This window comes from Megalops cyprinoides, chromosome 17 (genome assembly GCF_013368585.1).
Source record: "Megalops cyprinoides isolate fMegCyp1 chromosome 17, fMegCyp1.pri, whole genome shotgun sequence".
NCBI lineage: Eukaryota > Metazoa > Chordata > Actinopteri > Elopiformes > Megalopidae > Megalops > Megalops cyprinoides.
The window spans coordinates 5,008,196-5,024,536 of record NC_050599.1 but is presented as its reverse complement, the minus strand read 5'-3'; the positions used below and the strand labels follow the sequence as shown (position 1 = coordinate 5,024,536).

The following is a 16,341-nucleotide window of genomic DNA, read 5'->3' as shown; positions in this document are numbered from 1 at the left end:
GCAGGTTAAAGGCCTGCTTTGTGTCAGGCGTAAGAATAGCTGAAATATGCATGCTCCAGACAGCGGCCAGTCACCTGCCTGTCCTGTCAGAGCTTGCGAAACAGAGATTCTGATGATAGCACAATCTCGCCGGCTTGACACGGCCGACACCTGCGGTGACAGCTACTTCAGTGTCACACAACCATCCAGCTGGCACCAGAGAGACATGGAACAGCACACACCTCAGATCTGCACTGCAGAATTCATTGGAAGTGCAAAAATAGACCCCGGGGTTGCAGGCCTGTGACATCATACCCGAAAAGTTCAGTGTAGTGTAACCGCGGTACCAGGGAGTGGACGTGTCCCCAGAGGGTAAGACCGTTCAGGAGCTAACCGAAGCCTGAGTGCTATAACACATGTCTCCGCAGCCCGAAGCTTTACCGCTCTGATGTTAGCGCAGTGGCTATTCTCGTTCATGCCATGCCAGAAGACCTGGAGCTTAAATAAGACTTCACATAGGTCAGATGAAACACTTTTGCACTGAGGCACAACCTCCCTCAGAAGGGGTCATCTCTGGTGATGATGATGATGATGTCAGGTTTATTGCTTATTTCGTGCATGCTAAGCCAAGCTCCATTGTTCAGACAGTTCAAGCAGTGCCATAGTATTAGGACCACTTATTAATCGTTATTACTTATACAAAGCCCATTACTGATATAAAGCTCACTCAGTACAAACAATACACCAATGACCCAAGTAGGAATGACCTCCATCAATAATCCATATCAATAATAAATGGATCAAGAACTTTTGGTTTCCTTACCGATTTTGACTCTTCCACGTTCAGGACCCTCCCCCATCACCAGGATGTTGGCTGGTTTCTGGAAGAAAGGAACAACAGCCAGGAATGTTATTCCTAATTTGATGAAGTTGACGACTCTGGAGTAATAGTTTACATATACCTGCACAGACCCAACAGGTCTTTCCACCGAGTCTTCCCAGTAGGAACAAATGAACATACAGTTGCTTCTTTTATTTTCCGAGTAACAAAGACATATATTACGTATAATACCCCAACATCTATTTCAATCATGTTCACCATCTCCTCTTTCTCATCTGTCCAAATGTTTGTCTCTTAACCAAACAAACCTTAGCCTAGTTACTGACCTGGTGAATTGAACTCAGTGCCATTCTTAGTGTTGTTTCTAGTCTATTTACATTTCGACTGCCTCAGGGGTTTATGAGGAGTCTTCAGGTGAGGAGCCCTCACATGTAGACTCAGGTGAAGACAGGTCTCATAATCTCCCAGCATCTCCCGTTCACTCTTTCCCATCCACACACACTGACCAGTCAGGTCCCCACAAGCAAACCCCCACAGGCATCATCGGCTTGATGCGCACTGGTCTTTGCTCCGCTAAAATGTATGTATGATGAGCAGCCCAATGCATGAGTTTAACCTAGGCTGAGAAGGCGTATTCAAATCAGGCCACACAAGAGATGCCAAATGTAAATCAGGTGTATGAAGCTGCCCCAAAGCCATCGACGTCCAGCGGCTTCATGCAGGCGAGGGCTGGGAGCAGCGGGGCAGATCGTAAGGTTGGCCATATTCCTTCACTACAGCCAAGGTGAGGCATAAGCTTACGACACACAGAGCTGGGCGTGCATCACATCACATTGCTATCATTTAGCAGACGCTCTTATCCATTTATACAGCTGGATAAAGTGAAGTAAAGCAAAGCAACACTGGGCGGACAGCCCAAACGCCGAGGCGCAGAAATAAAAACCTGCAGAGGAGACAGGCAGCGTAGCATAGCGGTTAAAGAGCAGGACTTGTAACCGAAAGGTTGCTGGTTCGATTCCTTGTTTGGGCACTGCTGCTGTACCCTTACCCACAGTTGCCTCAGTAAATATGCAGCTGTATAAATGGATGACATTGTATTTAAAAAAAAAAAAAAAAAAAAAGAAAAGAAGAAACTGTAACTGATGTGAATTGCTCTGGATAAGAGTGTCTGCTAAATGCCAATAAAAGTAAAAGTAAAAGTAAAGAATGAGCTGAGGTCGAGGTGGAGGGAATGATACGCTGGGGAGAGGGAAGTGGTTCTGCCTGCAGAGGTAGCAGGAGGGGCTGGGCGAAGCAGCACCGACCTCAGCGACGTAAAAGCAAAACCGCAAAAGGACCCACGTGTGCAGGCAAGGTTGTCGTACTACTTGAAGGCAGCACAAACTCCCACGCTCTCACGTAGAGGAGGATATCAGAGTACATCTCGATTTCGGTGGGAAGAACAATCATGCCCGATCCCCCCGCCCCCCAACGGAGTGCTGCATTAGGCTAGCGCAGGGGACTGGGTGCAGCGTGCGGTCTGAGAGCATGCGCAGGCTTGGCGCAGAGAACTCAGCCCAAACCTCTGGTCTTCTGCACGCGCTCTCCCTCCCCTAGCCCAGACGGTTCTTACAGGAAGGCGACTTCAGTAATACTGACAAAGACACAGGCTTAAAGCTGCAGCAACTGTCTCTAACGTGGCAATTTTTAATGTGTCATTTTTTTTCCGAAGAAAAAAAAAATAAGAAGGAAAACCATGCCAGCTGTAATGTCTGTCCTACACTGCCATTCTCATTCAGAGTAAACAGCTCACCTTTCAAGGCAATGCCTCTTTCATTCTGCCACCAGATGCAAATTTTGTCTTTTGTTCAGTTTATTTTGTAAACCCGTATTTTTTATCGGCATGAGTATGTATGTGATGTGGACATTTTTGTGATCATGATCTTATTCAAAGGTAGTTTTTTTTAACAGTTTTTCTATCAAAGACACAATGTAGTAAGCATAAATGTAGTAGAAAAAAGCAACACTTGGCACTGAAGTGGCAACAGAAAGCCATGTATTTACATATTGAACAAGACATGGTTTAGCTTTAACACAACCTTACAAGTGATGAGGCAGAAAATACAGCAAAACAGACAATATACAGGCAGACAACCCTGTTTGGGTGACAGGGGTATCTCAATTACAGCTGCCGGAAAGGTTGCGTCATACGGCTTCATTAAGCTGCGTTCTGTCTCTCAGACACTCGAGGTTCTGCCTGTGAATCTAATATGTCTCCCTGGACTCGACCCGCTCCGCACGCAGTGTTAGTTGCTATGGGAACAGCGCTGATAATGAGCTCTATTATTCAAAGACACAACAAGGCGCCGCTATCATCAGACACAAACACGCCCTCTCTCTCAAGCCCAAAACGACCAGGACTACCCCCGTATGCCAACCCGAAACAGCGCGATTAAAGGCGGAAGCAACTGCTGGGAGATGTTATTTTCTCTGACCTTGTGCTGAGAATATTGTAACGATCTATAAACAGTTTGCGCCAAGCGGCTTAAATTAACGCCCAAGAATAATACACCTAATGTACACACTGCTCAATGCACACAAAGTGAACATGCCTGTTCCATTATCATGTTTTATGCTTAGATGTTTCCATGCTCTCTCTCGCTCTAATTCAGGCTGACCTGTTGCCCTTGTGGATAACTTAAGTAAAGCCTGGACAAATCAAATAAACACACTTAAAATTTAATTTACCCCAAATTCCTGCTCTCAAACCGTGTGATTTTATACACAGACACGGTCAATGCTGAAACGAAATTTCACTCCAAATAAACAAACACAGAGTGGACAACAGATCATTCACTGACCTCGCGAGTCAATACCCTGCTCTCCCGTGAGACGCCAGTAATTTTTTTCCCTTTACATGGCTCCTGGTCAGATGGAAAGCAAACGCCATTCAGGCATGACCTGTACAACAGGCTCATGATTCATTTAGCTTTAATGTTTCCACTCACTCACTCAGTGCAGTTGTTTTCCTGTGCTCGTCTCATGATTAAGTAATGACTGTGTTTGGTGGCTGCGCAGGGTTTGTGATGGCTAAAGCGTAATTTATTCCTTTTTACGGATTCTGCGTGACTCTCTCGGTGTTGTTCTGTCTACACGGCGCAGTTCCTTCTTTCTTTCTTCGTTCTCCTTCTTTCTTCTGTGGCCACGCACAGCACAGGTGTGAGTGTTGTGTTAAGAATGGCCACAGGTCCGACTTCCCCAACAGCCTGTTACAGAGTGCCTTAATTGTCCTGCGAGTAGCTTGATAGGACAGTGACAAAAATTTCAACATCTGCCAGTGCAGGCCATTGTGAAAGCTTGATTGTGGAATGACTACCTAACAAAAAAAAAAACATGTTTTTGGAGATCAGCTGTGGTTGGACGAGCAACAAACGCTAGCGATCCACAACTCCAGGCCCGCACCGCAGGGGTCGTATGCTTTAGCCAGCTTTCCCCATTTAGTATTGCCTTTTTCAAATTTGTTTGTTATTAATCTGAAAGTGATTTACAAATCTGGCTCAGGTTTACAGCTCTGTCCTGCTAAGAGAAGGCAGGCCGATTGCCAAACCCAGTACGGGCGGCCGCAGTATCACTGACAGCCAGAATTCAACCTGCGATTCCACAGGTCAAGAGCCTTGACCTCCCGCCCTGCGCCCGGCACCTCATTAGAGACCAACAAATCCCACGAGTTCCTGCAGGAGACAGCGGGACACACCCGCTGCAGTGGGGGTCGGGCATGTTACATAATCAGTGCCGGGGGTGGGGACGGGGTGGGGAGCGGGAGGGGGAGGTGAGGGGAGGGGGGAATGCGGTCTGATCACACTGCTGCCGAGTACAGCGAGCTGAGGAGAGGGGATTGTGTAAGACCAAAGCTAGAAACAAACAGACGTGCTGAGACCAGCCCACGCCCTTGCAGCTGATATTTCATTCGCAGAACTAAGACCCCCCCAAGGACAGGAAGAGTTTCTCTTCATCTCAGCTCTACTCCTCCAGCCTGGCTTTCTAGTAAAGTAGATAATCACTTCCCAGGACACGGGTGAGGCGGGGGAATTTTCTTTTCCACTACGCTGCAAAAGGGACTGCATAAAAACCACAGAGACAATATCTAGAAGAGAGGGGGAAAAAAACAGGTTCCTACTGAATGCAAGAAATTTCCACCTTAACTGCACTGCTGGATCCCTTGTGACTCAATCAGTGTCTCGTGTACAGGCTGAAACCTACGGCCCCGGTTTGAGCCCAGTCATGTCATCAGACCACAATGACCGGTCGCCCATTGCGGCAGAACAATATGGCTCCATTCTACCTGGGTGGGGGTGGGGTCGTCAACAGGGTTTCCTACTATCTCCACTCTCAGATGCCCTGAGAATTGCCAGGCACCTGTGAGCCACTCGAACGACATCAGCAGAGATGTAGCAATCCAATTCAGCATTTGTGAAATACACTTGATGTATGTGTAGTAAGGAGCAGGGCTTGTAATCAAAAGGTTGCCAGTTCGATTCCCCATTGGGGCATTGCTGCTGTACCCTTGGTCAAGGCACTTAACCCAGAATTGCCTCTGTAAATATCCAGCTGTATAGATAGATACCATGTAAAAATTGCAACATACGTAAGTTGCTCTGGATAAGATCGTCTCTTACATGACAATAACGTAATGTAATTTTATGCAAACATTGTGGAGGACTAAATATATACTACGCCCAACGCCCAGAGGTCCTGAGGGAGTGCAGAGATTGTTGCAGTGAGAAGAGCATAATATGTGACCACAGGAGTGTAAAGCATTACCTTTGTTACCAACATTTATAAACTCTAAATAGGGTTATAACGGATGATATATCTTAGACATACAGTAGCCAAGACATGCTGTGTTTGTAAAGTAACGCCCACGTGACAGCCTTTTGTTTTGGTAGTGTAACTTGGCAGCAGAAGCAGTGTAACAGCAACTGGGTGCTTGTCCAATAATGTGCAAACTAGTTGGATCTACAGTATCTGGGTCACATTCGGTAGGCAAAACGAGCTGCGGTGCTGTCTGACAGAACAGACGACTATTTCAAAAGCGTCTGCACCGGCGACAAAGGGTGTTTTTAAGGAGGAGATTTCTCCAGCCCATTATTTTGTGACTATTTGCTGAATATGAATATGTAATATGAATAATGTCAATGTGATATTTCTGTTTTTTTTCCCAGTTTTTCAACGCACTATACCGTATTCTTGAAGGGATGAGCTGCAAAACCAAACTGTTTTGTTTTTTCTTTTGAATGAATAGAGACTTGTTAGCATTATAGCTACACAAGCCACACTTCTGCTTCAAACAGTACGCCACTAGCTAGCCCATCACTATAGCATCGACCCGGTTTCTCTATTCCATGGGTTTAGTATGATTAGGGCTGGGCACCAATGCAGACTAGGTTTCAGTGATGCCTGGGTCTGTAGTTGTACAGCCCAGCAAGGTCCAGTGCTGCCACTGTATGCTTCCAGAAGCTTCTTTGTCTCAATGGGTTCAGAATTAAAAGCCTAGCCCCTGTGGAGAGAATCAAAACTTTGTGACTGGATCAAGGCTCTGCTCTGTGGCGTGTTTGTCAGCAGCTTGCGGCAAGCAACCATGGAGACGAGGCAATGCTGCTCCAGGCCTCGGGGAATGTTACAAATGACATTCGTATTCCAAATTGGTTTCTGTTTCATATCGGGGTACAACGCCATCATTCACTGCTAACGCTGTGATAGTCTTCTTCCCATCCATCCCCTCCGTTCTTCCTCTCCTCCGGTGCCGCATCCCACGACTGGCAGGTGGGTTTGGCTCAGAGCCCCTGCGTCTGTAACCTCAGCCACTCAAAGCCCCCCGCCGTATTTGTTGTTGTTTTCTCCGATATCAACGGCGTCAGTTGCAACTGCCAAAGCAGATTGAGAGATACATGTACGCACATCAGAAAGAACAAAGCGGCTTCCGACAAAAACAGGGAAGAAAAACACGCAACGCACACAAGCTTGCGTGTAAAACGCCACAATGGCAGGAAGTAACAGGAATGAGAGTGAGCGGCGGCTATAATACGCTAGCCTTGGCTGAACCAGATATGCACAACAACAGAAAAATTAATTCTGGGGAAATGAAAGGGGCTATTCAGGGCCGGAAGAAAGAGCGCTAAGATAAGAGATTTTGACCTCCAGCAAGAAAAGCAACCTGGTTTGCTTTGCTGAAATATTTTCAGAACACCCCCCTCAAAGCTGCATATTTCCAAAGCTCCATCAACTACAAACTGGAAAGAGAAAACTAAAGACCTTGTATTGCAACCATGAAATTACATTACACTTACATCACATTACATTAATTTAGCAGATGCTCTTAACCAGAGCGACTTTCAGCACAAAAGAACAGAAGCGTATCCATTCAAGCTGAATGAGCAACAGTGTCAGACCAGGCTAACAACTTCAAATTACAAACTACATGAAGACATTAGCAGACAATGGCTGGTGCTTCTATTCTGGATTGCATTTTACATTAAATTTTCAGGTAATTTCAGGCTGTATTCAACTCCATTTTCTCTGCTGCACTACTCTCAATTGGTGCTACACTTTACCACACCTGGCACACTAATCTGACGATCGCTATGGCTTTCAGGTGAATATGCAGAGAAAAATGCAGATTTCTCCACAGAAATATTAGCGAGAGTCTCTCATGCGTTGTCTAAACGTAATGATACCACAGATGATATGAACTTAAATGAATGACTTGTCCTGACAAGACAAGACAAACAAATTACATGGCATTAATTCATCTCTGTAGATGGGAACATGCTCCTAGCAGAGCTCCAGGGTGATGTAATGATTACAGTCTCACACAATGAGCAACCCAGTTGCATTTCTTTCCACTATTCTTTCTATCTATTTCTTTCTACAAGAAAGGACTTGTTTTTCCAGAGCCTTTGAGACAAACGGCCTTCCACAAGGGTACCAAGGCAGTGCCATCCCTTGGCAACAGACCCGGTCATCTCTGAAGCCCGGTCTGCATTGGTGCACAGCCAGCTCTGACCATAGTGAGCCCATAGATCCAAACACTTTTACATAATGTGTCATGGCAGATAGGACAGGCAGTCTGAATTCTGTACAGCCATCTGTGAAGGCCAGAATCGCATAACCCCACCTGATGGTAGGCTGATGAGATTCCTTGATCCATGGGATTAGCGTGAACGCCTTCCTTTATGAATGAGGAATCTCAATCACCCGATTAAACATCCCGGAAAGATGAAAGAGCCGTGTTCAATTTAGCCGTTACGCCATTGAGTTTTAAAGGGCTCAACTTTGCTCCATTCATTCACCTCCTTACACTCTTTGCAGGTTTACAACTGAATACCAAAAATTGATGCCTCTCACTCTCTGAATCTTCACGCAGTGCAAATTACTGCAAGAAAAATGCGAGCAACCTCTGGGCAATCTGTGGAGTTAGCAGTGCCCCGAACTGAAAATGTGTTTTTTGTTTTCCCAAAGATAAACAGCCCTTTCAGAAAAACTGCTGCGACTCTGAGCGAAACTGCAGCGACAGCTGACCAAAAACAAATCCTCACACAAGCTGTACGGGTCACATGATCAGATAACAGCCTGTGAGAGGTGACAACCCCCTGCCCCTTCACTCGGGCCAGGGGTGAGAACCGATTTCCCCGAACAATGTGGGGGTGCAGAGTCAGGTGGACGGCAGTTCCTTCCAGGAAAGGACTGTGGGAAACCAGGAGTTTGGCGTTTCACAAGAGAACAAGAGGCAAAAGAAGCCTGGGACTGAGCATCTAGGACTCACACCAAACCTGCTTACACTCTGCTCCAGAGCCAGTGGTCTGAACCAGGGTAAACCGACGACGGAAATATCACCACACTGGAGCAGGACCAACCGCATCTAACCGGGGAGTGAATTATTGTTACCCCAATCTTATTTCAGCCAGGGCACTACCGGGGACTAACCAGGGAGTGAACCACTGTTACCCCGACTTTATTTCACTCAGGGAACTACGATCATCGTTAACTCCACACGAAAATATCAACACACTGTCATGCTTTAACCATAGGCCAAACCACAATGACCCCATCTATATCAACTAAACCCCAACTAAAATATCATACCGCTGGAGAAAACTTGGGAACCCCAACTGTGATAAACATACATATAAACATCTCACTAGCACAACAGCACCCAAGTCCAAATAAGGACCTAACCACACCCTATGCCTATTTCAGGCAGGACACTCAGCCGTGATAAACTCCACAGGGCTAACCACTTAGCCACCACATAAAATCCAGGACGACCTTGTAGCACTCCCGACCACCACAGACCAAACACGCTTTCCACAAACGGTGTAAAGCCTCGTACAGCTTCAGAGAGTTAAACTGTGCCCCACTGATGACGGTAACCAAAGAGCACACAAAGTCCTGTCCAACCTCCCCAAACCTGCCAGACCAGCCTACACCTGCCGTGCTTAACCAAGAGCTTCCCGATTCAGACCACAGCGAGGAGGAGGACTTTTTTTTTTTTTTGACAGTCGCAAGGCAATACTCACGAGATCTCTGTGCAGCACCCAGTTGGCATGGAGATAATGAATCCCGTCCAGAATCTGATAGAGGAGAGATTTCACCATCCCTCGTGGCAACTGCATGGGCTTCTTATTGGCCTTTGAGGCCCGGTGAAACTTTATGATGTGCTGGAAGAAAGAGAGAAAGACACACGAAAAATTATTTGAGGAAAAGAAGGGCATGTATTTTTTGCTGCTAAATGAGCAATCTTGCTCTAGCATTACTGTGGACATAGACCTTACTATTACACTATTACAGTTCATCTAGAGTAGTTCTCACTTATCACAGAATTTGCTGCTCTGGCATCGAGCACAGATCCAGTCCTGCAGAGTTCCACTGATTAGGTGTGTGTGTGTGTGTGTGTGTGTGTGTGTGTGTGTGTGTGTGTGTGAGTGTCAGTGACACCTACCCATAGGTCGTGCTCAGCGTAGTCAAAGAGCAGCCACACCTTCCGATCGCTGTGAGACAGGAACACTTTCTGCAGGGCGATCACGTTGGGGTGCTTCAGTTCTCTGAGCAGCTGAAAGAGAAGTTCACCTGTCAGCAGCGACATTCAGACAAAACTCATTTCAGCAGTCAGGAACAGATGGCTCTTCCAACACTTTTTTCTGAGTAGCAGTCATTTTTCAACCACAAAAAAGAAGTCAGGTTCTGATCAATGCATTAGGACACACATAAAAAAAAGAGTTATTTTGGTAAAAATAAAAAGTTCATGGGATAATAGTATGTTGTTTATTTTTTCCTTCACACCGACAGGAAGAATCACTGCATTCAAACAGCACATAAACCATCTCATTTTGTGATGTGAATCTTCAGTGCACACAGACATCCAAACACCGAGTAGCATTCTAAGCAATTTGAGCATACCTATATGTTCAAGTCACTTGATTTATACTGTACTGACACAGCTGCCTTTGAAAAAATGCTAGTGTCAGGAGGAGGCATGGGGTGTGTACTTTTCCTCTTATATGTGACTCTGGTAAACCATCCTGGCAAAGCAGTCCAACAAAAAAGGGGCAAAACCAGTAATATTTCAATGTTATGTTTTTATCTAAAGTATCCGTGTCCTCGAAGTTAAAACAATGATCATTTTTCCAGGGTTTCCTGACAAGGTTTCCACTGTGTTTGACGTTCCTCACCAGATACAGTGTCCCAGTTAAATCATAGGACCGAGCAAACCGGAGAAAGCACACGCCTCATCTGCTCTCCCAGATGCACTTATGGCGTATGCTGACATTAGGATTACGAGGGATGATGGTGAGCGAAAGAAGCCGTGACCTTCGATCAGCTGTGATGTCCGCACCTCCTGCTGCACCTCCTCCACCTCCCACTCCATCTCTGCGAGTGGCAGGCTCTCGTCAGCCTGTTCCAGCCGGCGACGGGACGCAGCACGTTATGTAAGAGACGGGTTCGAGGATGCAGATAAAGTGCTCTTCCGAGTACCGTGCCACGTGTCGCGCTGATGGGCCCGTAACAGATGTTGCAGTGCCACTGTGACAGTGCAGAGGCTCCGCACATCTGTGGCAGAACGCTCCAGCGCGTATGAGATTCCCTCTGTTTTAAATACGCACGTCCGCACACGTACACACACAGACACGCGTGCTCACATAGCACGGCACACACACACAAAAACACACAGAAAGATATGCTCACAGACACAAACACACACACGCGCACTCATACACACACGCCCACACAAGCATTTGCTCACACACATGCACACAAACACATGTGCTGACATACACACACACACACACACACACAGGTTTTTTCTGGTCTGCTGTGTGATTTTGACAGGGAGGGGGCAGCTTGCTTGGGAAGCTTACGGCCGATGACGCGTGTGGAGGGGTTTACGCAGAAAATGGGTCCCTGCACACAGTGGCGAGGTGCAGCTGAGCTCGGGCTCGGTCCGGCCGGCTAACGGATGAATTATTCAAACGTCACCTAATGTGATTACTGCACGCTGCACCCCCTGACCTGAAAGCGGACACTCCGCTCTCGGCCCATCCACGCAACCCCCGGCAACAACTCCCGACGAACCAGATACAGCGGTTTCGGCTTTCAGGGCCCAGCTCTAATTTCAGCTTCTTCAAAACGGAGAAAGATGACAGGACCGAGCTGCATTCTCACTGTGCTGTCTGACTGTACCCCCCCCCCCTTCACTGCACCCACTCAACCCCCGGTGGCTGTGCACATGGGCTGGAGGCACACCAGAGCGCAGGGGGAGAATAATGCGGCGATTGTGCATCTGTTTGATTTGGCCTTTGGACGGGGGAAATGAGGAGGGGAGTTATTGAGGTTAGCGTTTAATCACAGCCTAATCCCTCAGCTATGACACGGCATTGTGCTAATGAGCCCCAGGCTTACTGCAACAGCCCAGGCTCTGTGGCGGGCGCGTGGGACTGAGAACTGCCCTGCTCAGAAACAAACACACACACACACACACACACACACACACACACACACACACACACACACACACTCACTCACACACACACACACACACTCACACTCACACTCACACACTCACACACTCACTCACACACTCACACACTCACTCACTCACTCACTCACTCACTCACTCACTCACTCACTCACTCACACATGCATACACACACACACACACAGGGGCCTACGTCCACACTGATACTACTTTCACACTAATTCCACGTAGAATTTCACGAGTTCCAAGTAGTAACCTGGCGCTTGCTGTTGGTTGCCTACAGGTCCTGATTGGTTTACTCCCGGGGTATGCATCTGAGAATTCCATTTGCCAAACTATGTTTACTCAGGTCCCACATCAACACCTGTTCTCAGTCAACCAAACAACAGGAAAGGCCTGTGTCTAACACATAGCTGTTTATCCCGAAATGCTCAAACACAGCTAGGATAACACGTGGGAGCCTATAAAATTAATCATTTTATAATCTGGTCTTTAATTGTTTTATAATCTGGTCTTTTATATTCTGTCCTGATGAACAAACCAGTGAAATTCCTTGGGTTCACTTTTCTATGGCTTCCAGGACACAGCAGCTCAGAACAGCATGCCTTCCGCACTTTCAAGCAGTAATCAAATGCCTGTAATCCCCTTTCAGTAACTGGAATCTGCATGGCTGTCTTCCCAGGGGAATTTTCCATGGTAAATAAGACTCTGTGATTCAGTGTCCTGGCAGGGTCAGGCAGAGGTCCGCATCATAAGTGATAACGCAGGCAGGTCCAGTGAGAGCAATGCTCTGAAATCCCACTACAGAAGGTGCTCCAAGGCTTCCTGGTCATACTGGTCTAACGGAACGCTATTTTCTGCTCTGTACGTCAGTTAACGGGGAACGACAGCAAAGGTCAGAAGGTTACTTTCTGCCCATGTTATTTATGCAGAATGGACCCATTAAGGACCTGCTGTATCTAGGAAACCCTACTTGGTTTCTCAGATTTCATAAACTGAGCATAACATGCTTTAAAACGACTACATTAAATTACATTATTGTCATGTAGCAGACGCTCTTATCCAGAGCTCTTATCCAGGTTACAGTTTTATCCATTTACACGGCTGGATCAAGTGGACTTTATTGGCTGCTTACATTTCAGTCTCTATGAAGTGATGTATTGAGATCTGGATGAACGATATTTGATGGATGCGGTTGGCAAAGACACGTTCCTTAAATGAAAAAATATAAGCAAAGAAAACAACCCCAAAACCTTACATGTCATATATTCTCTGTGATCTTGTATGACTGTTACAAAGCAATCAAAACAGAGAAATCCAAATAAGGCAATCAAAAGAAGTCAGTGTGTAACAGCTCTTGTCAAGACATGGCAAGTGCTATAAACCTGTGGTGGGAGAGTGAGGGAGAGAGAGCGGGAGAGACACAGAGAGAGAGAAAAAAAACAAGCCGATTTGTCCCTGGTTTTTGAAAAATGGGTCATGTTTTCACAGAAACTACACTGTGAGTGCTCAGACTGGACGGGCTCCAGAAACTCTCAGCCCACAGAGACTCTGCCCTGCTCTACCCTGCTGAAGCTCAGAGCTCCGCTCACAACAGCAGCTTTCCCCCGAATCCGTCCTGATCCTGCTCTCAGTCCACAAACTCTCACACAGTAGCCTAGATACTTCTATATAACCCACAACAGAGTGACACCGGCGTATTGGCGAACATGCAAGAACGATTTACAGCAACGACTCCCGAAACATGCCGCAGGAAACAGGCAGTGCGATCATCGCATGAGAGCCAGATTAAGTTATTGCATGACAGTACGGTTCACTCCCACTCCGATACATCATTATAGATGCTCACGCTTACACATCGCATTTAAAATCAATTATATTGAACTCATCTGGATATGATGACAGCTCCTTCCTAAAGCAAAAAAAAAGAACACTCACAAAAACAATTTTTGCAAGTCACGCCAGCAGCAGCAAGCCACATGTCAGATGCTAAAGTTGACATTATGCTTTATGTTATTCAATTAATGCAACACATTAGCAATAGCAATCTTAGAAACCTCTACATTGTAGACACCCAAATATGGGCTTGAACTCAGTTTGGGTTGGTAAGCTGGGTAACTCCAAGGTTGCAGGTTTTATTCCTGAGATGGGCACTGCTGTTGTGTAAGAAGTTCTTCAGGTCCAGCTGCATATAAACTAGTTAAACTAGTTTCACAGGTAGAGACATTTTCACATTTTATGCTTACATGACGACAAAAGTACAAACAAATGAGACGTAATAATATAACCAAATATGAGAATATATAAGCACTACACGCACTGTATATGTATATTACACACACTTGTATTTTGTATATTTGTTCTCTGTCGGAAAAGAAGTCCTTCATTAAACAAACAAAAAAAACTCCAAAGATAGGCGTTCAGTGAAGAAAGACCTGTCTATGGGTCTTTGGGCTAACACACATACACATACACGTACATATGTGCACACACTCTCTCTCCCTTTCCCTCTCTCTCTCTCTCTCTCACACACACACACACACACACACACACATACAAAGAGCAAAATCTGTTGTTTTTTGTGCCATTGACTCCCCTCAACATCTGCAGCGTGGACCGTTTCTGGAGTTGTGAATCAAGGTTTTTGTGTCCTAAAAACAATTTGTCCATTGTTTCAGTCCCGATCCGCGGGAAGGAGCAGTCACAATGGATTTCCATTACCCCAGCGCTGAGAGAACAAAAATGGCCCTAAAAAAAAAAAAAAACCCAGCGAGAAGAGGCTGAGGTAAACAGCGCGGGCCCGGGCCGAGCTGGTGAGGAATGATTAACGAGCTGGCTTCCCTTTTGCCGCTCGTGTGGTTCTGGAGCTCTCTGAACCCACAGAACCACGCCGCTGTGGACCAGCCCGAGAGGCTGGGGTTCTGCCCGCGCTGTGTACGGCTTCGGGCCAGCCGCTCCACGGTTTCCCAGGATCGTGTTTACCCCGCCTCAGCAGACGTGTCCCACAAATTTAACCGTGTCCCTATATGCACTGGGGCTTCAGGCAGTGTGTGCTTCATGGATATAATAAAAAAGGTTTTCTGCAGCTATCTGAAGCACTGAGCATCTGTGATATGGTAAATTACTGACTGACATCAGATGACCACGTTGCCCTAAGCTTTCTTTCGTTGGTTTAAGACTGCTTTTTTTCTGAGAAGACAACACATGGAGGAAAAGCTGAATTTCACTGAATGACATCTGATGCCAGTTTGAATCTACGCTGTGCCACTCCGTAACTGAAGTCTGAGTTTTCATGTGTAGTCAGCTGATGTCAGGGTTACCGCTCTCAAAGAAAATACCACTCGTTACACCTTCACGCTCTGCATTTTGCAAATTGGTGGTTATTATACAGAAGGCAACACAACCCTTTCATTGATTGGAAATCCCACACCATTTGTTTGTACCACACTGAAGCCACTCAGGCCCCACCCACGCGGTCTCATCGCTTTGTGTGACAATCAATGCGGCTGGTTGATCCAGCTCCACTGCCACCGCTTCCTGATTAAATTCTTTTTTTTTTTTTATGACCCTCCCTTTCGTGTCTGGATAATTGCTCTGCTTCTGCACAGAGGCATGGGCACGGACATTGATTTCTCCCCCCCATGGTAACAGAGTGGTAACCGGCGTCTAGGTGACAGCTTGCTGTCCAAACACAACCGAAGCACGCAGTGGACTCTCTGCTCTCTCTTTTGCTTGGCACCGGGGGTTGAATCAGAGGGTGAGGAAAGGCTGGGATTCCCACTTTTTTTTTTTTTTAAATTCCATTCTGTTATCTGGTTCTAACAACATTCTGCCAGTGCCTGCCAGCAGCAATTATTCTGAAGCTGATGCAACAGCCTAATTAATGTGAATGTTCGCAATCACAATTACACCGTAATTGCATGTGACGGGTTTAAATCATAGTGTTTGTGAATGCATACCTAATATGGACATATATTTGTGCTCTCAGTAAAATGTAAATGGGAGTACAAGAATTCTAAAAACTTCAAAGTGCCTAATACGACCCAAAAACATTCCTAAATGAGCACATTAAGGAATAAACACTCCCTGAAGGTTTCCCAACTGCACTTCGGAGTACTTGTATCCCAGTTTGAAAACAAGAACGAAGAGGACTTCTCACTACCTCAGTCACCAGATCAGGCCAAACCCTGTCGTATGTGCTCTGTGGCACGACACCAACAAATTTCACCTTTGGTCTGGAAATGGCTGTACCCCTACCATGACTATAAGTCCTCAGTGTCTGAGAACAGTCTCTGTGAGCCTTAAGACCATTACAGCATTACTCCCATCAGGGGTCTTGAATCAGCTGGCACTAAGAGGACTCTTGTAGAACACTGAGACATCCTGGCCTTCGCAAAACCAACCGCTATTTTTGAGTGATAGCTTCAGAGTGCCCGCCAGCTGCCCCTCAACAGGCTAAAGGCAACTGCACTCAGCTTACTGTAATGTGAGCTTTCCCCCAGTAGCTCCA

The 16,341-nt window shown here is 46.3% G+C and overlaps 1 protein-coding gene across 1 annotated transcript in view; it reads right to left on the bottom strand.

Annotated features, from left to right (window-relative positions):
• Positions 1-16,341, bottom strand: part of cdk19 (cyclin-dependent kinase 19) — a 43,034-nt gene that overhangs the window by 13,542 nt on the left and 13,151 nt on the right. The window contains exons 3-5 of the mRNA XM_036550444.1: positions 9,798-9,908; positions 9,376-9,516; positions 803-860 (exon numbers count right to left, since the gene is read on the bottom strand). Coding sequence (XP_036406337.1) covers positions 803-860; positions 9,376-9,516; positions 9,798-9,908 — 310 coding nt within the window. The remainder of the gene's footprint in view (positions 1-802; positions 861-9,375; positions 9,517-9,797; positions 9,909-16,341) is intronic.